Raw genomic sequence first — 27,363 nt, 5'->3', positions numbered from 1 at the left:
ACTCGTCGGGCTTGCTTCCGAAGGTTAATCAGCTGTCATACGGTACGGTAGTGCATTTCTCTTGAACAAAACGAACAAAAGTGTTATTGAACGTTCGGTTTTGCAACAGAAAACCACTAACATTTGTTATAGCTAAATGTGCAACCCAGCAGTGCGTTGCAGTGAAGTGTTATCGTTTTAAGTTATGTGTGATTTGTCCAGCAGAACAGACTGAGAAAGCAGACTGTGCAAGGTACGTATAAGTTATCGGCTAGGAAAAATCAATATTTTTGGATTCTGCAGGCCATAGCTGTTTTCCCTTAGTCATGTTTCTATCCAATTACTGGTTTGTAAAATTTTTATGCAGTTGTATTAAGTAAGAAAATTTAATTATTTATTTATTTATGGTTGAGAAAACATTTTCGGTTTTCAATCGATTTTTCCAAGAAAAAGTTTAATTTTTTTTGCTTTCGATTAAAAATTAAATTATATAAATATCTATTATTTTGTCGTGAAACAATACTCTGTTTTTGAACAGCGGTAAGATTATTCTCAATGAAAAAAATTTTTGAACAGGTGTGTGTTTTTTTAATTAGATAAAGTTCAAGGACCTGCAAACCATGTTTTAAAGTGTAACTGAGTATCAGACAGACAAGGTCACGGATATATCTATATCTTGCATAAATGAAAGGTTTTTAGTAAGCTTTTTTTTTCAATTGCTTTTGGGTGTGTACTGTGCAGACATAAATTGTACTGCACATGTGCAGGGGTTGACTCATTATGATGACAAGGTGAATTTGCTATTTTAAACATTTTATTACAGTTTAATGTCTCACATTTGAAAAGAGTAAGCAAAACCTGCTTGATCGATGAGCAAATATTTCACCTGTCAGTGTGGTCTCGTAGTAAGGTGTAATTTGAATCGTCAAATTTCGACTAGAAACTCAGTTTGACTTGAACACAAACTTTTTGTTTTATGTTGATTTATTACTGATAATGTGATTCTTACCTATACTTGTAATCTAAAATAGTCTACATTCGACTGTATTTATCAACGCAATACTTATACCAGTCATACGAGTCTGGCACTGCGTCATAGCCTGATAGGTCTGACGATGGTGGTGGCGGTGATGGCGCGATCGCTGATTTCCCTCCTGATTGGCTAGTTTCGCGAAGGCACGGCGCTAGACACCAGAAACTTGTTTGTAAAGTTGCACGCTTCGTCCGATACTATAACGTTGACGTCTGCGTCTACGAGTTTACACTCAGTTCCTTGTTATGCTACTTCAACAAATAAACAACAACAGTTCTGCATTGTAAATGCAGTATCAGCCGCTAGTATCAGGATGACGAGAAACGGACACTCGTACACCTAAGCCCTGGTATATAAAACACCATTATTCTACATCTGATTGTAGTTCGTAGATATTACTCTTTTGAGGTGCCCCACCTAAAATAAAACAATTAAACTTTCATGTATTTTGCATTTGATTTCGCACATCACATGCTTCATAATATTGCGTAGCAGCTTTACACCTAGATCACAAATAACGCTCAAGGCCGTGGCCTGTTCGGCCACAGGAGATCGCGATTCTTGGTATTCATTTCATGTATTGTTGGTTATTTTTATACTCGAGCTTCCGGCATCAATAATATGGAACATTGCCGGCCGGGTGACGATTGATGTGAGGCGCTACCCATCTCAAGTGAAAGATGATTCGTTACAATCAATCTGAGAAACACGTACATCGCGTGGGTATAGAAATGCCGTTGTCTTCCAGGATAGTAGATGGCTATATTAAGTAATGTTAATTACTTAATGTGACCATCTACACTACACTTCGTTTTGCTTGTCGTTGACGCGCCAAAGAAATATACCAATAATAGGAAGAGCTGCACGCCAGCTAAGAAACGCGTTGAATTGCAGTTGTCCCAATATAGCAAACTAATTTGCAAAACAGCAAATAAATTCATAATGTGTTTTAACGTATAACGTTTTTTCACTTGGAACAAGTAGTTTGTTGTTTTCGCAGCGTGCGAGAGAGAGCAAATTGGATTGTTGTGAATGAAACGAACCGTAGATAATTCTATGATACGCGTACTACAGTGAGAGGTCACGCAGTACGGGTGAGGGATAGTAGTGAAAATATTCACTGCTGATAAAACATGTTTCATGGTAAACACATCAATCCTAACAATCATTTGAACTTATTATAACTTATTACTCTGCGGCTGTCGACGTATTTCTGCATTTACCTGGAGCACCGAAATTCGCAGGAGTGGTTGACAAGCTGTAACCCTTTATAACTATATTGCCACCAACAACTGTCGTTTTTTCACGAGGTATGATCAGTGATCAGAAATAAACAATAAAATTTAATGACATTTTTTTAGCCTCGGCCCGTTAAAGGGATAATCTTTCGTTTTTCCCGGTTTGAGCTTGGGGCAACATTTTTCTTTTCTTTCTGGTTTTGTTGACTTGTGCGATCCTCCCCTCAAAAACATTTGTTCGTTTTCGTCAACTATGAAGACCCGGGAAGCGTATGAACTCGGGCGCTGCGAGCGAGCGAGCCACGCGTGCGCAGACCCGCGACCCGACAGCCCCGTAGCCCGAGTCATTCCAGTCTTCAGAACTAATCCTTATCTCGAAGATACGGATTTAATTTTACGACTTCCCTTGCCTACATTGATCTATCGACTTTAGACTCTTAACCTTTGGAGACCTGCTCGGATTCAGTACAAGCTGAGTTTGCGTGCCCTAGTCTTGGATTTTCAAGGTCCAAGAAATGAATATCGACACAGCAATTTAATATCATGCCCTACCAGCCTGTCCAACCATATTTATGAAAAACTTTCATGGCTAGTATGACTGTTAAACAGAAAAAAAAAATCTTCCGATATCTCTTGTTGGCTTCAAATATTTGCAAAATAAAACCGAAAATGATCAAAGCGTAGATATTTGATACTGATTTTAAAGATTACGATGACAATACTAATACCACATCAACGTAAACGACAAGAGAGTGTGAAGTTTCCAACACTTTTATCATAGATTCAAGGATGCTGGTGCCCTGCCAAATATTTTGACCTGAAAAAGTGCTCCGCCGAGCAAAAGGTCTTTGAACCAAGGTTCCAAAAATTTAAATTTACATTTATGGGACCTGGAAATTTTACAAGATGGAAGAGCAAATCGTCTTTGAAATGAAGAGTAATGGGAATGGAAGTTGCCAGTTTTTTTTTCGAGAAAGCGTTTTTAGTTTAAAAATCAACCATAATTTTTTATATATATGTTGAACTGTTTTAATCAATAATGGTAAGGCAAAACAAGCTTCGCTGCAAGTTATTGCTATTTCAAATCTGTTTTTTTGGGTTGAATGGATTTGGATTGGATTTTCAAATTTGAGATTTTTATTTCAGAGGTCGCTTTTACGCGGGTTTTTTTGCACGGCTTTTTTTACGCGGATTCCAGAATTTACGCGGTTTTTTACGCGAATTCCGGAATTTACGCGGTATTTTTTTTTTTTGCGCGGATTTCGGTTTTTCTTCACTCAGAATGCAAAATGAACGCTGGTTTTTTTACGCGGATTCCGGAATTTACGCTTTTTTTTACGCGGATTCCGAAATTTACGCGGTTTTTTTTATGCGGCGCGTATCCCCCGCGTAAAATGCGACTTTAGTGTATTTAAAAAAAAGTGAATAGAATGTTTAAATTCCATAAATTGGAAAAACGGCATTTTCGATATTTTTTTAAGATCTTAGCCTTATTTAAAATTTTTAAAACTTTCCACAATATAGAGTAAAATTTATTTGAATTTTTCGAAAACAAATTTTGCGGAAAATACAAATGGGACGGGCTTCCTATGCGCAGCAGTATACAAGGCTAAAATTGCAAAAAATATTAAGAAATGCTGTTTTTCCTATTTATGGTATTTGAAACTTTTTTCCCTATTGAAGGCAAAGTAGTGAGTTTCGCTGAAACAGAACTCGGGTTCTTCTGAAATACTAGCTGAAATAAAAATCTTACATTTAAAAGACTGTAAAATCACAATTGTGTGTCACTTTTTTATCCTTGTTTAATCGAATAACTGCTAATAATTAGTTATATTAGTAAGATTGTAGAGTAAAACTCATTTTGTATTGTTCTTAGAAGTTGAAACAGTTTCTAATGTACATATGAGAATTTATGATTGATTCTCTCACTTGTAACTCTTTCTCGAAAGAGAACTGGCAAATTCCATTCCCAAACTTCGGACCGATTTTCGACCTGGACTAGGACCGGAACCCGGTTCTATATTTCAGGTTCAATTTGCTTTTCCATCTTGAGAAGTCCCACAAAGTCGATATTTTTTTTTTTTTTTTAGATTTGAAAAGCAGGGCTGATGAAAGTAGTCAGATGGTCGAAAAAAGGTGAATTTAGTGACTTTTTGATTAAAACATCGGCTACTGATGAAAAATGTGACCTTTAAGTGGCCAACATGTAACCCGGCACCTCCAACTCCTCCGCTTCTTAGTCCGCTTCTCGCCTCCGCTTTGCTGCATTTTCATTCTCGTCTACTTCCTTTTTTCTTTGCATTCAAGGCCTATACTTAATTTGCTAACGACGAAACCCCCAACTCGCAGTGGTTTGAATTGTATGGCAAGGGCGGTCATCAATCATTTTTGTACAGTAGTTCTTGAAAACTACTAAAATCGACAGAATTATGTGTTTTTTGACTATGATAAGCTTGGGACTGCCATCATCCAACTTTTTTCAATTTTCTGGCATTCCCATCATTATGCTTAATAGGGTGTCAACATAGGGAAAAAATTTGAACAATAAATTAAAAAACGTGACAGAATTCAAAAGTTTCGCCTTCTCGAAAAAAGTCCCTCTGCAATATTTAAGCTCAATCGGGTTTCGTTAACCCTCTTGTGCCCAGAGGCGCCTTTAGACGTGTTTCAGTTAAACCTCTGAAAAGCTTCAATAAAGACTCAAAAAGGTTTAAAAGATTCATAGTGATTTTACCGAAGTTCGTCTAAAAACTAACTTGGGCACTAGAGGGTTCCTATCTTCATTGGATACAAAGTTACAGAGTATATTCTATAAAAGTTTTTTTTCTGTATGGACTTCCTCACTGCGACCAGAATTGTAGATCTATTGTGAGATATGCCCGGGTGTCTGCTGTATCCCGCACTTCTATTAATAGCAATACCGCTGTTGAGAACTGGCATGCCCAGCAAACCCGAAGTCGTATAAGGATGTTAATTCTAGGTCGCTCAAATGTGCATGCCAAGTTTAAAATTACTCAAGATGCAACATGAAATTTGTTTGTATCGTATAAAATTTAAATCCTATAAGACGCAATATCAGGTTATATATGAAGCAATTAATCGTGTCATATGAAATTGTAAAGCGCGTCATTCCTCCAAGTCGTATAGAATGCAATTTGAAGTTTCAAATGAGGCCATTTAAAATAGCCTGCGAAGTTATACAAAATCGTAAGACTTTTGTTTTTACAATGCACGTATATGGCCTCCAGAATTGTACACATAGGCGCATTTCATGCATCTTATATGGTCATTTTTTACCAGATAAGAATTCACCTAACATCATCAGTGCGTCTTGAACTGTCCTACAGATCAGACGTTTTTTCGGTTGCTTGTGGACTGGTCTTTGACTGCCTATAGCTTCAAAGTTTGTGTTTTGTCAGTGTGTCTTTTAAAGATTACCTGAAAGTTATTTCCCATCAGTCTTTCTCAAGACTACCTACTTTTGAATTTAACATTTATTTTAACTTTTTTCGTTTCACCTGAAATGGCTGGACGAAAAAAGAAACCTCGCATCGCTGCGGGGAGGAAAAGAGAGGCATCTCTTTCTGACACATCGAGTGTCTGTAGTGACAATCCTTTTGATATTTTGCCTGAGCAAGAAGCTGGTGAAATGGAAGTTATTAATAACGAAACTATACAAAATATGAAATCTTTAAAAAAGGAGAAAGTTCCACCTATTGTGGTAACTATTTCTTCTGAATTTAATATATTCAAAAAGGACAACGTTTGTTTCTGACGTTAAAGTTACCTATCAAATTGGCCGTAGAGGTGAATGCCGCTTATTAGCCGACTCAGTAAAGGGTCGTGATCGTCTTGTTCAGTATTTAACTGACAAGATGTACAAATTTTTTACATATGACACCAAGAACGCCAAGCCGTTCAAGGTTGTCTTGAAAGGTCTCACCAACGATCAAACCGTTGATGAGATCAAACTTACTTTAACAGATTTACTTGGCATAGCCCCTACCCAAGTAATTCTAATGAAACAAAAATCACGAGGCGAAAACAGTCAGAGAACTGGAATTTCCCTTGTTAATTATTTAATTCATTTTAACCGCAATGAGGTTAACAACTTAAAATTTTTTGAAAAAGCACATGCTTTGTATAATGTGCGTGTAAAGTGGGAAATTTATAGGAAGTATGGCGGAGGTGAAAAGCATATCACCCAATGCCGTACTTGCCAACGTTATGGCCATGGTTCCAAATTCTGTAACATGGACCAAAAATGTCTTAATTGTGGAGACTCTTCTCACAAAAAGGACACATGTCCTGTGAAAGAGAGTAAAAATTTTCGCTGTGCGAATTGTAACGGCAACCATATGTCAAATTTTTATCAATGCCCAGTCCGTTTAGCAATTGTTAAGGCAAGGCAAGGTAAACAAAATTCAATTTCTCAATTAAAACCAACTTCAAAACAAAATTCTCCAAGCGTACCAGTGACGCATAGTTTACCTACTCCTTTGCATACCCGTTTAACTTATGCACAGGTTACAGGTAGTTCGAACATTATACCGCCTAGTGTTGGTAGTTCGAAAATGACCGTTAATATGGGTAAGCAAAACAGGCTAGAAAATAATTGTACACCTATCACTCCAGCTAATATTGCTGCCGAAAATATTTTTTCTAATGTCAACTGCCTGGGGCCTATTACGGCAGGTAAACTTTCTTTTTTGCAACAGGCAATGTTCGATCTTATGAACGCCATGTTGCAGGCAAAATCAATGTTTGAAGCCATTCAAATAGGCACAAATTTTACTATTAAAATTGTTTCTAATTTAAAATTTAGCAATGATTTTAAATAAAACAATTAAAATATTAAATTGGAATGCTCGCTCATTGAAGGCCAATGAGAATGAGCTTTTTAACTTTTTAACAGTAAATAATGTGCATATTGCAATTATTACTGAAACATTTTTGAAACCTAACATAAAATTAAAATATGATCCCAATTACGTGGTTCATAGATATGATAGGATTCAGGGTTCCGGCGGTGGAGTTGCAATTGTTATTCATCGCCGAATCAAACATCGTGCTCTTCCCCATCTTGAGACGAAAGTTATTGAAACTTTGGGAATTGAAGTTCAAACTGAACTTGGGAATTTATTTATTGCCGCAGCTTATTAACCATTTCAATGCACACGCGAGCTCAAAAATTATTTTAAAGGTGATTTACAAAAACTCACCAGAAATCGTTCGAAATTTTTCATAATCGGCGATTTTAACGCTAAACATCGTTCATGGAATAATTCTCAAAGTAATTCCAATGGCAAAATTTTATTCAACGATTGTTCTTCAGGATACTATTCTATTTTGTCTCCGAATAGTCCTACATGCTTTTCTTCTGTAAGAAACCCTTCAACAATTGATTTGGTGCTTACAGATCAAAGTCATGTATGTAGTGATTTGATCACACATGCTGACTTTGATTCTGACCATCTTCCAATAACTTTTTCTTTATCACATGAATCAGTTTTAAACCCTATGAGCTCTGTTTTTAATTATAACAAGGCTAATTGGGAAAGATACAAAACTCATATTGAGAGAAATTTCAATAATGAGCTTGATTTGCAAAACGAAGTGAATATTGATTCCGCTTTGGAAGCATTAAAATGTGCAATTGTTGATGCCAGGAATTATTCTGTTCCAAAGGCTCAAATGAAATTTGATTCACCAATAATTGACGAAAATCTTCAACTTCTAATTCGTTTGAAAAATGTCCGCAGACGTCAATATCAACGTTCTCGTGACCCTGTTTTTAAAACTATTTATAAAGATTTACAGAAAGAGATTAAACATAGATTTACCCTTCTGAGAAATCAAAATTTTGAGACTAAAGTTGAAAAATTGAAACCATATTCAAAACCATTTTGGAAGCTGTCGAAGATTCTTAAGAAGCCTTCAAAGCCTATTCCAGTTTTAACAGATGGTGAACGTTTTCTTGTATCCAATGAACAAAAGGCTCAAAGACTTGCTCAGCATTTTGAGAGTGTTCATAACTCAAATTTGAATTTTGTGAGTCCAATTGAAAATGAAGTCACACGTCAATTTGATTTAATTTCTTCCCAGAATTTTTTACCTGCAGAAATAATTGAAACTAACTTGAATGAGATTAAATCAATTATTAAAAATTTCAAAAATATGAAAGCACCTGGTGACGATGGAATCTTTAATATACTAATCAAACATCTCCCTGAGAGCACAATGGAATTTTTAGTAAAAATTTTCAATTGCTGCTTCAAAATTGCATATTTTCCCAAATTATGGAAAAATGCAAAAATTACTCCCATTTTAAAACCGGATAAGAACCCAGCTGAAGTTTCAAGTTATCGACCAATCAGTTTGCTTTCTTCAATAAGTAAACTGTTTGAGAGAATTATTCTTAACAGAATGATGTCACACATCAACGAAAATTCAATTTTTGCAAATGAACAGTTTGGATTTCGCCATGGGCATTCCACAACTCATCAATTGCTCAGAGTTACTAATATGATACGAGCTAACAAATCTGAAGGTTATTCCACTGGAGCTGCTCTTTTAGACATAGAAAAAGCATTCGACAGTGTTTGGCATAAAAGTTTGATTGCGAAATTGCAAACTTTTAATTTTCCAATTTTCCTAATCAAAATTTTAAAAAATTATCTTACTGATCGAACTCTGCAGGTTGTCTATCAGAATTCAAAATCTGATAGATTTCCTATCAGAGCAGGTGTACCTCAAGGTTCAGTCTTGGGTCCAGTCCTGTACAACATATTCACTTCAGATCTTCCTGATTTGCCTCCAGGATGCACAAAGTCATTGTTCTGCGATGACACAAGCATTTCCGTAAAAGGAAAAAGTCTTCGTGTCATATGCAGTCGATTGCAGAAAAGTTTAGATATTTTTTCTTCCTACTTGCAAAAGTGGAAAATCTCTCCCAATGCTTCTAAAACTCAAATGATAATTTTTCCGCATAAGCCTAGGGCTTCTTCCCTCAAGCCAAACAATAATCACGTTGTCAAGATGAATGGGGTTATTTTAAGTTGGTCCGACAAGGTTAAGTACTTGGGACTAGTTTATGATAAAAAACTTATTTTCAAAGAGCACATTGAGAGTATACAAGCCAAGTGCATCAAATATACGAGATGTTTATATCCTCTCATTAACAGGAATTCTAAACTTTGTTTAAAGAACAAACTTTTGATTTACAAACAAGTTTTTAGACCAGCAATGCTTTATGCTGTACCGATCTGGTCAAGTTGCTGTTCAACAAGGAAGAAAACGCTTCAAAGGATTCAGAATAAAATTCTGAAAATGATTTTGAAGCGTCCTCCTTGGTTTGGTACACTCGAATTACATAGACTTACTGGTGTTGAACCATTAGAAGCTATGTCAAATAAAATTATTAACAATTTTCGACAAAAATCGTTGCAATCCTCAATTGCTACGATAAGCTCTCTTTATAGCCAATAAGTTAGCAATTAAGTTAGTTGTAAGTTTACTTCCCCTTTTCTGACAAGTAGGTTTAAATCCCTACGAATGATAAGTCCTAATTGCGAAAGCAAACAAATCCTAACAATTAAAATTACAAATTTCTAACAGTGTTGAGAAGTCACCATTTGTGATTGGACACACATACTCATTATTTACTAATATTTATCATAAATACTAAAGCTACTAACAAATCCCTCCTTAAAAAAAAAAAAAAAAAAATTCACCTAACAGAGTTGAGTGCAAATTATATGAACCAATTTGTTTGCTGGGTGCTTATTATTATTGTTCATCAGTGCTTGTGTGTAATGTTATCTTCCTTACACGCTTACTGTTCTACTAAACGATACTCGTTCCTCTTGCCAAATATCACCAATTTTAATTCCCTGGAGAAGTTTTGTCATGCGTCCTTCTGGCCAGTTTTATTGATAAGAGGGACTTATTTTTTGTTGAGAGGAAGTCACGCAAAGGTATTGTAGATTTCAGCGTAAAGCAAGGGTAACTGGTGGGAAGCCTGAGAATAAACCCATGCTTGAGTCCTTTTTGACATCAGTTGGCCTCTCGAGCTAAACTGGTCGGTTTTCGAAATTCGGTTATGCAATTTTCCACCCTGTCACCCTAGTAGACACAACTTTTACCGTGATATCTACTATATCAGTATTATTTTTTTTACAGAACCTTTTAATGAACTAATGGTTATTTCCATTGAACCTTTACTATGTAATTGCAAAATCCCGACTTTTTTCGCGTGTCTTGCATAACACTATATGTTGTTTCTTGCTCAAGGAGGAAGAATGTTAGGAGTGAAAATTATTCATGTTACAAACTCCTATTTTTGTCTAGTTTTCTAACACAGTAATGGGCACGCTGTTTGCGTTCGCTGTAACAGTATGAGCTTCCTGTGTTCAACAAGAGACAAGAACAATGGATTTTGGATCAAGATACAGTCCACTCAGAATTACATTTGATATACCCGGAAACAAATAATGGCAACAAGATTGTCTAAGATTTTTTTCTATTTCTGTTCGAAATCTAAGGGAACATTCATAAATGACGTAGCATTTGAGGGGGGAGGAGGGGGTTTGTAGTTTTGTGACGAAATGTTACGAGAGGGAGGGTCAAGCCAAGCTACGTAGCAAATATGAAACTAAGAAAAAAAGTGTTTTTTTTTTTCTAATTGTTCTGGTTTATCCCTGTTTCATCTGTTTAGGGTTATTTTTATTATTTTCTTGTTTTTTTTTTTGTTCATTCATGTGTTTTTGATAGTAAAAACAGTCAGAAAAACATCATGAGAGGGAGGGGGGGGGGGTTGTTGCTATAAAGCTACGTAATTATCTAGAGGGGATCTTGACATTGTGACGAAATGCTACGATGGGGGAGGGGGCAGTTAAAAAAAACCTAAAAAAATCACAGGAGGGTTGTGTGCAAAGCCACGACCGCGAGGTTGAATTAGAATACTTTTGCACAGCTCTACTTACGGCTGCACATTAACCTACGGCCGGGCGAAACGGTTCACGCCGCTTTTCGCGTTCAGCCTGGCAGAGGCCTAATGTGCACGGCCAACACAATAGAAAGGTGTTTTCACATTGAAAATTAGACACGGCTTTACTGGAGTAAGTGTTGGCAAATGCATCTACCGCTAATACCGCCGCTATCGTACGAAAGCGCTTCGTTTCATGTGGGGAATAATATCAACAACGAAAAATGACGCGCGTCTAAGCACACCCGAACTGTTTCACCATGCCGCTTCCGTTTACTTACTTATAACATCCGCCTCACGGAAGTACCTACCGCTGAGGCTGTTACCATACTGCTACTGGTACCCAAAACTATTAACTCTTCAAATTAAGTGTTTTATTTGTCCTCAAAAGAACAATTGTTCAATTCCATATCGGATATAATGCAATCGCAGCTCTGTAATATTACCGACAGTAATATTCTTCTGAACAAATCCAACTTTTCCATTAGAGGAAGTGCCGGCAAAAATCTCGTCCGTTCGCTCGCGTTGGCGTTCGTTCTCAGGCATAGGCCTGAGACGTGGTGATCAACCACATGGCAAGTGATTTGTTTAATTTGAAGGCAGCCACAGGCGCAACCCGCTGATATATTCTGTTACCGCTGAGTGCTGATATCTGCTGCTGTTGCTGTCAACGTTGTTGACGGTCCATCCAGTTCACCTTCCGACTAATGAATGTAGCTAGTTTTCCCAGAAACACTCTTTTATAGCCGAAGGGTGCTACGAAATAGGCCACGCCCTATCAGTTCAGTTGTTCCATTCCCTAATGTTCTTCAGACAAATTATTCCCCAATTCGCATTTGATTTTTGTATCCAGCGAATAAACACCGATGGTGCTCTCACACACGCAACGGTTTTAACCCGTATCTTATTGCGGTTTGTAACATCAAGCGATTTCGTTTGCTCGCTGTTGCGTGTTGCATCATGTTGCAACTTGGCAGCTGGGAGACGACTTCATATTAGCTCTGCATAGTCGAACTAGCTGCTTTTGTGAATGCGTTCTAACAGGGCAGTTTATTATTCAATGTCGGTTATGCTGATCGCAGCCTTTGCGCTGCCCCTATAGTGGGGGGTTTACTAAACAAAGTAAAAATTAGACAACTACAACAGAATTTGATTGCATCCCGCACAGAATGTCTGCTTGTGTTGATGCCAGAAAATTAACCTTCAATTATTTTTTTATTTGCCTTGAAAAAAAGCATTTTGCGGTAAATCGGTTACTAATTACAACTTTTTAGCTGCCCTAACATTGGGGGAATTAGGATACACGGACAACATGCACTGTGGAAGCTATTTCACATTCAGTAAATTAGACGGGTGCGACAAATTTAAACTGCTAGGATGCAACACAGAATGCTTGCTTGCGTTGACAAAAATTATTAACTTTCAATGACTTGTTTATTTGCCTTGAAAAAGGCATTTTGATGTTCAAAATTGGATTTCCTGATGGCAATCTTCATGCTGCCCCAACACGGGGGGAATAATGGCAGTCTGGCGACACACGCTGAGAAGAACCGCGCTGCTCCTGAGACGTGATGACTAGGGACGTTGCGGTACCACCGATACTAATACAGAATCGATCCTTCTACTTCCGATACTCGCATTTTTGGTATCGATGTTTTATCAACGATACTTGATTAATATCGATACACACCTCTCAGTATCAAAAAGACTCAAAACAACCCTGTAAAGAAGAACGAACGAAGCAGAAAACTTGCTGTTTCCTGTGCCATTTTGATGCATCGTATGTATGCATGCCATCTCATCGGCAATGCCAATTTAACAGAAATTTCTGTAGATTAACCTACGGGAACGATCCTTTTCTACGGTCATGCAGATCCGAAGGTAAAATCTACAGAGCCATGCAAGCGGTTCTTTCGAAAACAGGATCAATTAATAAGGAAAGGCGTAATTGACTTCCGACTAAGTTTCTGCAGAAGCTGGTGTTTCTAGATTCAGTAAATTTATAGACCATTTTACGAACTGACAGGTGTTACGTATTCTGCTGTTGATGATGTTGCTTTTACGTGCGTTATGTCAGCGGTTCCGAGCTTTCTGTCAAAATTTCATTCATAGATTGAGTTCAGAAACGTCTCGTAAAATGGCCTATATAAATGGTTTAGTTGAATTAAACGTTTTATCTTGTGGAATAAATAATGAAAAAGAATTATGAGTTATATTTTGAATGAACTGGTATCGCGCAACGATACTTTTAGGTATCGATACGTTAGCCTCGATACTATCGGAATATCAGTACTGGCTCTCGATACAGGTATCGATCCTAAGTATCGATGTTCAATGGTATCGCAACGTCCCTAGTGATGACCAACCAGAGGGCTAGTGCTGCTGCTGCGGGAGGACGACTGCTGTTGTCGCTGTCTAGAACTATTATGAGCGGCTTCGGCTGAAACAGGTTCTTATATAGGCCAAATAGCATGTTTTCAACTGCAAGGTATATGATTCTGTCGACCGTGCTTGGGAAGCAGGCATATAACGACCAATCAGAGGTCGAATTTTTCGTTTTGACAAGGCTTGACTATTTTCAATAGTACAATAGTGTAAATAATAAAATTACAATTATCAATTTACAATTTATTAGCATTTGAAATTGGACATATTTTCAACTTTTTTTGGTTTTAGATTTTCATTTCACATCCCTATGTAGCCGAAATTCCTGAGAGAAGTATTCTACTTCAAAAAGCTACGTCATTTATGGATGTTCCCTAACCGATATTTGGCTGGTTTAGTTTTCATTTTTACAGAATGTACCCTAGTATGAAGATCAGGGTATCAGGGAAATTTATGTTGTATATCTGGAAATATCAGGGAAAACCAAGAAAGTTTTTTTTTTGAAAACCTTTTCGCTTCTTTGCTGAAAAAATAGAAAACAATTGAACAAACTACGTAAAAAGACGTCTTTTCGAACCTTTTCAAGATAATCTTTTTTTTTTTAATTTTTCCCGGTGACTATTAATTTTCTTGTGTCAACGTAAAAACAATCACATACCGCGACGCGAGACAGGACATAACATTTATTGTTCTTACAAAACATGAAAAGAAGTCTATTTACCTTTTTCGTCGACCGGTTTCGGGCTACGATCTTGCCCATCAGCTGGACGATGTCCGACTAGTTACTTGTAGTAGTAGTTTCCAATCTAGATACGCAGAGAGTTGTACTGTATTTACAGCTTCGTTAGATGGAAGAGAGGGGACGATATTAGGGGGTCGTCCTCATTCATTAGTGGGTGGTCAGTGGTAGTGATGTACATGGATTCCCATGCATTTAAGTATGCGTTTTTTTAAACGTTTTTTATCAGTTTAGCCTTTTCCCAATCAACAGAATGTTTTTGGGATGTAGTGTGTGCACTAGAATCATTGACACGATCGTTTTCTACTGCAGTTTTATGTTCTCGCAGTCTAGCTTTAAGCTTTCGCCGTGTTTGGCCAATGTAAACAGCAGTTTTCGCAGGGGATTTTGTATGTGCCTGATTTTTCCTCCGGGGGCACTTTGTCTTTAAGATTAACCAGCAGATCTTTTAAATTGTTATTACTTTTATATGCAGCGTGGAAACCATGTTTTTGAAGTACGGATTGGATAGAATTTGTCAACTTTGGATAAAACGGGAGGCTGATCCAACGCTTTTCTTCTTTCTCTGGCTGCAGTGTTGTGCAGTTCTATCTGTGTTTTCTCCTTTCGTGGATCCGGAGGATTTTGTCAACGAAGGTTTTATCGTATCCATTCAGTTCGGCAGCTTCATGTATTCTATTCTTTTCGGCTACAAAGTTTTCGCTCTCCATTGGAATGCTGAAGAGACGGTGTGCCATCGAATGGAAGGATACTTGTTTTTAAGCACCTTGATGGTTGGAATCTGAGGTAATGTATCTGTCTGTGGATGTCGGTTTTCTGTATATTTCGTATTTTAGTCTATTATTTTTTTTTCTCTGTTAATTATAAGATCCAGGAATGGTAGCTTTCCGTCGGGTTCTTTTTCTACCGTAAATTTAGTTGTACTATGGCGAGAGTTTAATAAGTCTAGCGTTTGTGAAAGAAATCGTTCTTTTACCACTAAAAAGATGTCGTCGACATAGTGCCTCCAAACTCGCGGGAAATATTTTTCTTTGAGCAATCCATTTTCAAAGTCGCTCATAAAAGCTTCTGCCAAAAGTGGTGACAATTTATTGCCCATACTGAGCCCAAATGTCTGCCTGAAGAACCTACCCCTAAATGAAAAATAGTTCTGGTTCATACAGGTTTTCATGATCAAGAGATATGCTTCGATGTGATTGGGGGTACACGTTTCTGTTCTAGATGTCTGCGCAGACTCAGACAGCAAATATCTTAAAATAACAATATAGTTCACTCTCTAATTTCCCATATATTTCCGTGAAGACAGACAGGGAACACCCCCTCTTGTGGTGAAAAAGGTAACTAAACTCATTGCACAGTGGTACAGTAAGGCAATTTAGGCGGACATAGGCTTTTTGTTGCGATTTTGGTTTGCGGTTTAAAGCCATAGTTTTTGTAAAAAGTTGTTTCTTATACATAGTCCTCTATTCATGTGCGAATGAAAATTAGGGTGGTCCTAAAATCAACGAAATAAAAACAAACTAACTTGGTTTTATTTGCATAAATAATTGTAAACCAACTAATTCTAAGCCTTTTCGCTCTATTTTTCAATTCAAATTCAAAAACAAAGTTTTCTTCGGTAACTTTAATCAAAAGTACGCCAATTTTGACGAAAAAACATTGTCGATATATTGTACAGATGGACTCTTCACTATTTCTATTTTGAAAATAGGCACTTTTGATATATTGATGTTTCCGTTTAGGGCAAATATAAATAATTTTTTTTGTATCATATGAATGAACAAATATTGTATAAATATTGCGAAGAAATACCGAAATTTGCTTAAAATTAGTTGATCTACAACTGTGCCGATGAATGTATACATTTATTTCTGCAAATAAAAAAGTTAGTATTTTTATTTAGTCGATTTCAGGACCACTCTAATTTTCATTTGCACATAAAAAATAGACTAAATATAAAAAACAAGTTCTTAGAAAAAATTTTACTCTAAAACCACAAAATCGCATCGAAAAACTCATGTCCGCCTTCATTGCCTTACTGTACCACTGTGCATTGTTGTTGAATTTCTATGAGCGTGTGACCGACATTTTCACACACGAAACTGAATTTACTCAATTTTAGATTTATTTGACTCAATTTCATACTTTCACAGAAAAAAATATGTTGCAGATTTCGTGCGTATAATGTTGGTATGTAAAACTAACGCCATTCCGGAAGTTAAGTATTGATAATATAATGTGATGTAGCTTATCGAGGCACTAATAAGAAATATTCAAATAATCAGGCCATCAAGTGTAAATGGTAAACTAATCCCAAGTTGCTATATACGTGGTTCCCTGTGTAACTTCACTAGCTCAGATCCATCACGGGAAGCAACTACGAAATGTGCGGCCGTCAAGCTCAAGCTCAATGATCAGGCCACGAAGTGTACAATTTAATGAAGGTTTCAATTACTCGTAAAGAAGATAAAAGGAGAAACCGCACAATGGTTGTCAATAGTCGTATATGGTTGTTGTGCAACTTTTAGCTTAGATAACACTTGAATGTTCGTTCAATTTAACAATTTAAGTATGGATACATATAATGTTGTAATTGGTTTAAAAGCTTCATTATATTATATATAAAAGATGTTCAACAAAACAAACATAATTAGTGATAACAACTGTTATGCAAAAACTATTATTTAATGTTTAGTTTTCTTCGTTTTGAAAGTTTTTTTTTGTGTTTTTTTATCCATCCGAATTTTTTGCTTTCGAGTTCTAATCTTCGTATTAATCACTTGCAGCTTCGCTTTAACCAGCATATTTATGTATTTACTAGCTGACCCGGCAAACTTCATCCCGCCTATTTTTGTGTTTAATTTAATAATTTTCAACATTCCAAATTCATTTTAGCTCCATGCATCATTCTGGTTAAAGAAACACTCATATTGGGTGGTATTTGGTCACTTTAGGCTATTTTCCAGAAACCGGAAGTCACCACCCTGGATTTTAAATGGCATTTGGAGACAATTTCTAGCCCCTGAGCGTCATTCTGGTTTAAGAAACACCAATAATAGGTGTTATTTAGTCATTTTCGGCTGTTTTCCAGAAACCGGGAGTCACCATCTTAGAATTCAAAATGGTGTCTGTGGTCGATTCTAGCTCCTGCGTATCATTCTGGTATCGAAGCATCTCACATTGGATGGAAATCGGCCGGTTGAAGAAATACCCATATTTGGTGGTATTTGGTCATTTTCGGCAGTTTCCCATTCACCGGAGGTCGTCATCTTACAATTCATAATGTTGTCTGAGGTCGATTTGTAGCTTCAGTGCATCATAACAATCCCGGAAATACCCATAAGGAGTGTTATTTGGTCTTCTGCCACTGTTGTTTAGGAACCAGAAGTCGCCATATTGGATTTCAAAATGGCGTTTGGAGACAATTTCTGGCCTCTGAGCATCATTCTGGGCAAAGAAACACCCATATTTGGTTGTTTTTGGGTCATTTTCGGCAGTTTTCTAGTCACCAAAAGTTGCCATTTTACAATTCAAAATGTTGTCTGAGGTCGATTTGTGGTTTCAGTGCATCATCACGATTTCAGAAATACCCATATTGGGTGGTATTTGGTCATATCTCACTGTTTCTTAGAAACCGGAAGTCGCCATCTTGGATTTCAAAATGGTATTCAGAGACAATTTCTGGCCTCTGAGCGTCATTCTGGTTAAAGAAACATCCATATTAGGTGGTATTTGGTCATTTTCGTCTCTTTTCCAATCACTGGAAGTCGCCATCTCACAATTCAAAATGTTGTCTGAGGTCGATTTGTGGCTTCAGTGCATCATAACAATCGCGGAAATACCCATATTTGGTCATTTGCCGCTGTTTTTCAGAAACCGGAAGTCACCATCTTGGATTTCCAACTGGCATTTGGAGACAATTTCTGGCCTCTGAGCGTCATTCTAGTTAAAAAACACTCATATTAGGTGGTATTTGGTCATTTTCGGCAGTTTTCCAGACACCGGAAGTCGCCATTTTACAACTCAAAATATTGTCGGAGGTCGACAAACGTACAAACCATGGAACACCACCCATGGATTGCCTCATACATAGGCGAACTTTATTATTATAAAATATTCGGCCGAGTCCACTCCAGAATAAAATGTGCATTTTTTTCAGTGTACCCATTAGGATAATATTATTGTTAAAAGTTACTCTTTTTCGCATGTCGTGTAGAACAAAATCAGAAGTGGCGCACCTAGCGGTCGAAAAGGTGACTAACGCTTCTGTCATTTTCAATTTGTCTTCATAATTTCACGTAAGTGAACTATATTGGTATTTAAGATATTTGCAGACAGTCTGCGTTATTCGCTGGTTCGCTGGGGAATAGAGCAGTTACATCAAATGACACCAAGATTTCTCCTCTTTTCGGCTCTATATCCCGCAGTCTATCCACTAACTCTACAGAATTTTTCACAATCATGTTTATGGGTTATGGGTTTTTTTTTTCATCTCATTCACCACCCAGGCAGCCATCTTTTCCGTCGGTGTACCGATATTTGACGAAATAGGACGCATTGCTAATGGGACTTGGTGTATTTTTGGGAGGCAGTACAGCGCTGCAACTTTTGGATTGGGAACGTGAAACTTACGTTCCAGTTTATCCTCTCCAAACAGGTGCGCAACTTTCTGCCGAACGGCACTCGCTTCTTCCGTCATTGCATTGAGCGGGTCTCTGGGTTTCCCATTTTTAAATTTGTGTTCTTCGTACGGGCCAGTGTTGATCATATCAAAGCCTCGAGCATCGTAATCTTGTTTATACATGATCAATACTGCATTTCCTTTGTCCGCACGAGAATACATCACATCACGGGCCTTTAGCTGGCGTATCGCACACCAGGCATCGAAGCTCAGCTGTTCATCCTTATCCCGTATGTGTATTGCTTTCGAGATACAACGTTCAACATCATGACGAATTGCTGATTTGGAAATGAAACTGTTGTATTGGATGGCACTCTCAATATTGTTCACAGTATCGGCAATAGGGGGGTGTGACGAAGGAATTGCAAAATTTAATCACTTGTTCAACAACTCCAACTCCGGCTCTGTTTCCCGCTGAATTTTTTTTTGACGAGGACTACGTCTATCTGGAAGTTATGTACCTGGATTTGAAAATCTAGTAAGTCAACCAGGGAAAACCAGGAAAAAGTGGTCAGGTTTTGAGCGCTTATATTTCAGTCATTTTTAATCAGGTTATCGAGGTTCTGGCATCAATCGATCAGAAATTCTTTTACGATTAAATTTATGTAACAAAAACAACCTATTGTTTGAGATACACTATTGAAAAAATGGTAAATAATATCGATTGTCTAAATCATACCGAGCAGCCAATCACTACCTCTCTTCCCAAGCACAGCCGGCACTAACGGATACATCCGATCTGACTTTGTAAATTATTTGTTGTTGTTGTCACTTTTTGTTTCCGATGCTTTTTTACTTTCCTTGCCATTCTCTTCCCTTCTTGACTTCTCCCTCTTTCCAACTAACTGACGAAACCTTGATATAAAAGGTACATTCGAACATTTCACCCCATCATTTCCATTCTAAAACCGTACCAGTGACGTATGGACGCTAGGTGCTAGCCGTTGAAAGGAGGAAAGACAAAATAGTACCAGCCATCTCGCGCCGGTTTCACCCGTAATGCTGGTGGCTGTTAGTAGAACATGGCTACTGCAAAACTGTTAAAATGGCTGGAATTCTGGCCGGAATAATCAGAGAACAAAAATCAACGACAACTCCACCTTTTGGTGCCTCAAAGTGTTGTAATTGAAGTGGCTACTTGGCTAGTTGAATTGTCTCTTTTACAAAACGTTGCTGATAGCAGGGAATGCCTTGCAAATAAGCCTATTTTTCTTGATGTTCATTTTTCGACAGCGGCCGGTGCAGTGAATCGTTCTGGTCTCAAATACCGAATAGGTTCGTATTTGATGTTTACTTAGAAAGGGAGAATCCACCGAATTCGCTGATTCAAATGTTTGTCTTGTCATTACAAGCTACGAACAAATGCGTTTCTAATTCGAATGTCTGCGAAGTGGAGATGCCAATATAAATAAGGTTTCATTCATATATTTTATTTATATTAATTACTGTTCAAAGCGCTCTCAGCAAATAAAATTGCACTGTTAGATAAAAATATAGAAAAATACCGTAGTCCTACGTCATGCGGTCGTGTCTTTGATACCACCCTCCTACTTTTTTTTTGAAAGAAGATTAATATCTACAACTTTACCGGAGATGTCACACCGACTAAACAAATCTTTATGGCTCTAAAAATATTTGTGATCATCGATACCCTTTTAACATGAACCTTTTTCGCCTCAAACAAAAATTACCAATAACACACAATGACATTATTAGCCCATAGAAAATCATCGAAAAGTTTCTCCAAACCAAAAATTTGAAAAAATATTACCATTGAGACATTTTCAATTAAAATTATTCAAAAGAATGCGCTAACATTTTTTTCAAAAAATGTTAAGGCGCTAGACTGAAGTAAATAATTTTCCAACCAACTCTCAACTATTCGTGAACTTATGGGCTGTCAGCAGCTAAACTAGATGCTCTAGGATTGCCCAAAGCAAAAACCGACCAAAAGGAAGCTGCACTGTCAACACGTATTTTTCCTATTCTCCATCCATACTCAAACAGCAGCAGCGCTTGCAGCACACATCTAGTACTACAGAGTATATGACGGCACTCATTGAGACAAAATTGTTTGCCTCATAGAACGACTTTCAGTCTGCCGGGTAAGCTCTCGCAGTAAGCAAGCCTCAAGCAGGTATTAGACGAAGCGAATATTTGCTATTTTTGGTACGATTTTTATTTGCACAAAACAAAATCCGTACCAAAAATAGCAAATATTTGCTTCGTGTAATACCTGCTTAATAAGAGTAATAAACATCATATCCAGTCTTCAGTCAGTGTGACCACAGTGCTATGAACTTTTAACCACTCTGCTGTATACCGATTGCAAGAAGAATAACCCGCAACTAAAGAAGTTGAATTGAGTTCAGATTTTTGCTGTGACCTTTCTACAGTCAGCTGGGTAAGTTCAGGTGCATTGTACTAAAACAAAATATTATGTACAAATGGCTAATTATAGAAGAGCACCCAAAACCATTCTAATAAACTGTGCCAAGATGTCGCAACTTGTTTACAACTTCCGTTATATTTGTTTTCGAAACAGAAAAAGTTGCGTTGGAAGATCACGTTTCCGTGCATGTGTGTGATTTATGTGTTCATACGTGTTGGGAACTGGTTTCACGATCCAAGACTGCTTTGCTTAGTTAATAATATTGTGAACGCCTCCCTTGTTTACATCCACTAAATGCATGTAGTGCTGATGCAGCGTCATACAAACTATTTACCAAAATAAAGCACCTGCCAAGATACTTAGTTTCCGAAAAGTATCTTCAATGCCAATTTTTCCCCCATGTTCATAATCATTAAGTAAATGCAGGAATCACGTTGCTGTCGTTTGACCGAGTGGCCGCCCGACATGTGATTTTCTACTTATAGATTAAAAATATTCTGCCTTCTGCACGGTTTTCTTTGGTGGATTAGCTGCTGCTGGTGGCAAATTTGCGAAGAAGAAAAACCGTTCTCCGCGAGGCATCAAGTACAACTACTAACACTGGCTTATTGCTCAGTACACCAACATTAACACAGGCTTATAACATATGCGATTAAGAAAAAGAAAAAAAAAAAAACAAATCAATAACGTTTTATGTAGGTACCTACGTCTTATCGCGACTTTGTCCATATATTTTGTCATTCGTAATTATTGCGCTGTTTGCAACTTATCGCACCTCATTATATCTAATCAAAGCTCATTTCGTTTCAGATTTGCGGTTAAAGTCGCCAGTAAGTCGCCAACTCGCGAGTTAAGTCCCGACCGACCAACCAGTTGGAGCGTGAAACGCGCAGAAAAATAATCAGAATGAATAGCATAGTAAAAGTGTTCAGCAATTTTAAGGAATTCTACAGTGAGATCAACGGAGCTACCCTAACGGGGGCAATCGACGTGATAATCGTAGAGCAACCGGATGGCTCGTATATGTGTTCACCGTTCCACGTACGCTTCGGCAAGCTGGGAGTTTTGCGAAGCCGTGAGAAAATCGTTGACATCGAGGTCAACGGCGAGCCAGTAGATATCCATATGAAATTGGGCGAATCGGGGGAAGCATTCTTCGTGGAAGAATGTCGCGAAGAGGATGAAGAAGTCCCCGCACACATGGCGACATCACCCATACCGACCAGTTCCTTTGAGGCAAACTTCGAAAGTTCCATTACCAACATCGTTGGTAAGGAGGATGTTGTCATTCCTAGACCGAGAAGAAACTCAATCGATGTCTCGAAAGAAATTGCTGAAACAGAGAAGTCCAAATTCGAAAATCAAACTTCCGAATTCAGCCATCGGAGACACACCGATAACACAACCGGCCGGCCGGATTTGACCCTATCGAAAAAAGAATACACAACTCAAAAACTTCGCCAGGAATGGGCCGAAGTAGAGCAAGAGCAGATTTTTCAAATGGATGGAATCGATGTGCCTACTGGCAACGACTGGTCTAATAGTACTCCTCTTCCGACAAGCGACGGGCAACAGATGCATTTCAAACCGATCGATGTAGTACCACCTTCCACAGAGTCCCAACCGTTTAGCACGGAATTAATTCCTAACGAAGAGCAGCAGATCTCGACCGTGGATGATAAACTAAATGGGGATACAAAATCCAAGAAAAAACGCCGAAAGAAGTCGATTATGAAAAAGAAAAACACCCAGCGTAAAAACTCAACCAGCAGCTCGGCTGGTTCCAATCACTCGGATCCGAACGACGGAGCAGAAACGGACAGTATAACTGCTTCGCAACAAACGGCATCCTCCGTCAGTGGATCTCCGAAAGAAAATGATCAGGATGCGTCAGCCAGCGATACTCAATCTAAGGAAGGTGGCGTAGAGCCGGCAGTTGAGAATGATAACGACATCAAACTTGCCATAGAGCAACCTTCGTTGAATCGTGTTCACGAGCTGGACATCCATTTCTTCAGCGATACAGAAATTGCGACCGGTACCAGCCCACTCCGTCCGTCTACGCCGGTTCAGAGTGACACGGAGTTTGAAATTTCTCAGCGTGATCAAAGCAAGGGCGATAATATGGCAGCCTCCTGGAAGTGGGGTGAACTTCCGACGAAACTTGAGGATTCGGAAGACGCCGAAAATCAGAGCAAGCAAGCTCAGCGCAATTCGATGCTCAGTGGTTTGATGAGCTTTATGAAGTATAATAAAAAACTGCGTAAAAACGTTCCGATGGATGGATTGTACCTGTCCGATTTGGACGAATCGCTTGATCCGGAGATAGCAGCTCTCTATTTTCCCCCGTCGGCTTCCAAAGCACAGCAGACGCAAAACGAGGAGGACAGAGAAAGTGGAAACGGTACCTCACTGCCGCATAGTCCGACATCGCTGGAGGGGGTCAAAAGTTTGGATTCTGATTTTGACGATAAGGTCGAAAAGCTATCGCTAGATTTCATTGCCATGTCGTTGTGTGGCGGACTCGAGAATGGTACACCTTCGCACGAGGAATTTGAGAAGCATCGATTACAATATTCGGACGTTTGCGCCAATCCGATTATATTTTCGTCGCCCGAGTTGGTTGTTCGTATCAACGATAAGTACTTCAACTGGGCAGCTGCTTGTCCACAGGTGATGACGATGTTGGCATTTCAGAAGACACTTCCGAATGATTTCGGTGATGTGTCCAAGTTTCAGCAAGGAAAGGGAATTGCGGAGGTTTCGAGCCGGTTAGAATCCCAATCAAATAAACCGAATGCTCAACCTATTGCCACTGAAGCCGTCGCCCGTGGTGGCCGTTGGTGGTACTGGCGTCGGTCTAATGACAAAGCCACCATGAAGTTGGACAGTGAGTCCGAGCAACGCTCGCTGGAAGAATCGAGAACATCGGCAGTGGCTACTCAGACGTCTCGTTCCAACTCGCCGGACGATGTTCTGCTCCCGTCGACGGAAAGTGTTAGCAAGGCGAAAGAGAGCTATAACGGTTCGCTAAGCTCAGAGGACTTGGAGCTGTCGATCGAGCGAAGCAATGTGCGACTCGAAAGTACTCACAGTGAACCCACAGGAGGAGTGGTGGAAAAGTATCGCAAAACCCTTCGCCTTTCGTCGGATCAAATCGATAGCCTGAATCTGAACGACGGATTGAATGAGATTGTTTTCAGTGTCACCACCGCTTACCAGGGGACCTCCCGCTGTAAGTGCTACGTGTTCAAGTGGCGATACAACGATAAGGTTGTTATCTCCGACATCGATGGGACGATTACAAAGTGCGTTCTCATGCTAGCGATGGAGATTTTTTGGCTTATTTGCTCTTTTACGTTTCAGATCCGATGTGTTGGGGCATATCTTGCCGATGGTGGGAAAAAATTGGGAACAAATAGGGGTGGCGCAGCTGTTTTCGAAAATCGAAGAGAATGGGTACAAAATGTTGTACCTCTCCGCAAGGGCAATTGGACAGGCGAAGGTGGGTTTTAGCCTCGATTTTTGAAGATAATTTTAACAAAAAAAATCTGTTAATTGCAGTCAACACGTGATTATCTGCAATCGATAAGGCAAGGTGATGTCAAGTTACCAGACGGACCGTTGCTGCTAAATCCTACCTCACTGATGTCGGCCTTCCATCGCGAGGTAATTGAAAAGAAGCCAGAACAGTTCAAGATAGCCTGCTTGAGTGACATCCAGGCTCTGTTTCCGGATAAAAATCCTTTCTATGCTGGTTATGGAAATAGAATCAATGTAAGTAGGAGCACTGCGTTTGCATTGCACAAAATTTAATCGTTTTTATTCACTCTTCTGCAGGATGTTTGGGCCTATCGAGCGGTTGGAATACCGATTTCACGAATTTTCACCATCAATACCAAGGGAGAGCTGAAGCATGAACTCACGCAAACATTCCAATCAACGTAAGTTATCTTATCGCATCTGTTTGGGTAGACGATAGCAATGTGATTGTAAGGCGCAAAGTTCATTCTTGTACATATAGATCGCACAATCTCACACGAATGATTCATCCATCCAAACACACGATAATGCCTTTTTCCAAAATCTACACGACATTGGTCCGGACATTTTACACTGTTTTCAAAACATCAAATCACATCCCCACAGATTGATTTCTATTTTTGGTAGCTATATTTTGATCTTCGTTTCTTCTTTGTTTGTTATGGTTTATTGGATATTTGACTCGCGATTAAAATTTGAACATGTCTAGTTATGCCGGACAGTCATTGGTAGTCAATGATATTTTTCCGTCCATTGTGCGTGAGCCATCACCATCAACGTCTGATAGCATAGGCAGTCCGTTAGAGGAGTGCGAAGAAGACAGTTGCTTTGAGGAATGCAATCACATCAATCGCTCCAGCTTCACGCAGAGTAAAGGCAACAGAAAAGGCACACGGCAACTTACAAGCCGTTGTCAGGAATGTGATCGTGCTGAGTTGCAGTTTCCATGTGATATGGAATATTAGAAACCCTGTCGAACCAAATGAAATAGACTGCGCTTCTGAAAGAGCAAAGTACCTGCAATTGTTAACGAATGTGCCAGTTTGTATGGCACACATTGTGTTGGTTTCGACATTTTTGACCAAAGGTTTTGGAATAGTTTTATGTTAGTTTTAATCTTCCCATCAACAAGCCGTGGTAAGCAACAATGAATAATTCAGTTTCTCACCAACTTTATTGCTCGCTAACTTCATTGGCTAAATAACACTTCTCATGATTTTTGTGTATTTTAAATTGTCCATATGCAAAAATTCAAACCGTAAAAAAATCGCAATCATGCTACGGCCTAACGTATCTTTCAACCTCATTCTGCTAGAAAGTCGCATTCGGTTTTGATTGGCAATCTTCTCAACGGAATCAACATCTACTGGGTTATTTTCACGTAGTAATTTGACATCCTCAATCAGCATAACGAGTTCACAATTTTCTCTTTCATACTCTCACTAAAACAAGTGTTTAAAATAACTCTGGAACTTCTTTTACAGTTACGCGAATATGGCTTACATTGTGGACCAACTATTTCCCCCTATCAAACACATCGAAGAGGAGGACAGCGAATATACCAGCTTCAACTACTGGCGGGATCCAGTACCGGATATAGACCTGAACCTAGATTTATCCAACGGCTCTCAAGGGGCAGCGATTACTGTCTCCCTTACCACTAGCACCCCCGGTGCGCTTACGTTCGAGAAAGTGACTCCAACCAGCACTTTGATACAGCAGGCCCTACCGACGATTCTAGAGAACTCAATTCATTAGACCGCTGTGCTCGTATTCTGCGTAGTTTTTTATGATTAATGTATCCCTAACTAGAATATTACAATAATAGTTTCACGTGAATGAACCAAATCGTAAATGTCATTTAAACGCCAGGAGCTTTCTCTGTAAGCAACGCGATCAATAACTGTAAGGTAATCGCGAATGAATATGTGTAAAACAGCTTTTTGTCTAGCAGACACTCAATATTTGTTAATAATAGGGACTAATTTCAATTATTCAGATAGCATACATAACCAAATCGTGAACAGCTGTTTTAGATATTATGCAGGATTAGTTTTTCATGTATCTAAATTATCTACTTAGTTGAAAGCTCGAGAAAAAGTGCTGTCCAAAACCAGCCCTTTCAGAGCAAGAAAAAAATGTGATAAAATTTATTTCTATTTATGTTTACTTTATAAGCAGATTGTTTGAAGGACTCAAAAACGTCGGATTTCATACTTAATGTTTGAATATTATTTGGCGCCTGTTTTTCGTTCGTGATTCATGTTAACCAGCAAGAACTATATAATTCACAGCTTACACAGTACTATCGAACATGTAGGGACTAGCATAACTATGATCGTATTAAAATTACTCGAACGTTGAATAAACGCTAAATTGTGCTTCAA

General features: G+C 38.5%; 1 protein-coding gene across 3 annotated transcripts; it reads left to right on the top strand.

Moving 5' to 3' along the window:
* On the top strand, positions 1-27,363 carry LOC129725854 (phosphatidate phosphatase LPIN3). Of its 3 annotated transcripts, XR_008728184.1 has the most exons (7): positions 1-232; positions 22,244-24,741; positions 24,800-24,938; positions 24,998-25,210; positions 25,274-25,377; positions 25,686-26,113; positions 26,461-26,601. XR_008728184.1 is itself a non-coding variant. In XM_055682181.1 (6 exons), the coding sequence occupies exons 2-6, from the start codon at positions 22,340-22,342 to the stop codon at positions 26,732-26,734; spliced, it is 3,132 nt and encodes a 1,043-aa protein (XP_055538156.1). In that variant the 5' UTR covers positions 2-232; positions 22,244-22,339; the 3' UTR covers positions 26,735-27,363. The 3 variants fall into 3 exon arrangements, 2 of the variants coding, with proteins under 2 accessions (XP_055538156.1, XP_055538157.1); XM_055682181.1 differs by lacking the exon at positions 25,686-26,113 and having other exon boundaries at positions 2-232; positions 26,461-27,363; XM_055682182.1 differs by lacking the exons at positions 1-232; positions 25,686-26,113 and adding an exon at positions 21,147-21,445 and having other exon boundaries at positions 26,461-27,363.

The sequence above is a fragment of the Wyeomyia smithii genome, chromosome 2 (assembly GCF_029784165.1).
Source record: "Wyeomyia smithii strain HCP4-BCI-WySm-NY-G18 chromosome 2, ASM2978416v1, whole genome shotgun sequence".
NCBI classification, from domain to species: Eukaryota; Metazoa; Arthropoda; class Insecta; order Diptera; family Culicidae; genus Wyeomyia; species Wyeomyia smithii.
Note: the sequence above shows the minus strand (reverse complement) of the source record. Positions and strands in the feature narration are given on the sequence as shown.

Excerpts from the sequence above, each read along its gene's own strand:
- LOC129725854 (XM_055682181.1), top strand. The coding sequence starts at position 22,340 with ATGAATAGCATAGTAAAAGTGTTCAGCAATTTTAAGGAATTCTACAGT. Across the intron at positions 24,939-24,997 it reads GGGCAATTGGACAGGCGAAG|TCAACACGTGATTATCTGCA; the intron begins GTGGGTTTTAGC and ends TGTTAATTGCAG. Across the intron at positions 25,211-25,273 it reads GTTATGGAAATAGAATCAAT|GATGTTTGGGCCTATCGAGC; the intron begins GTAAGTAGGAGC and ends ACTCTTCTGCAG.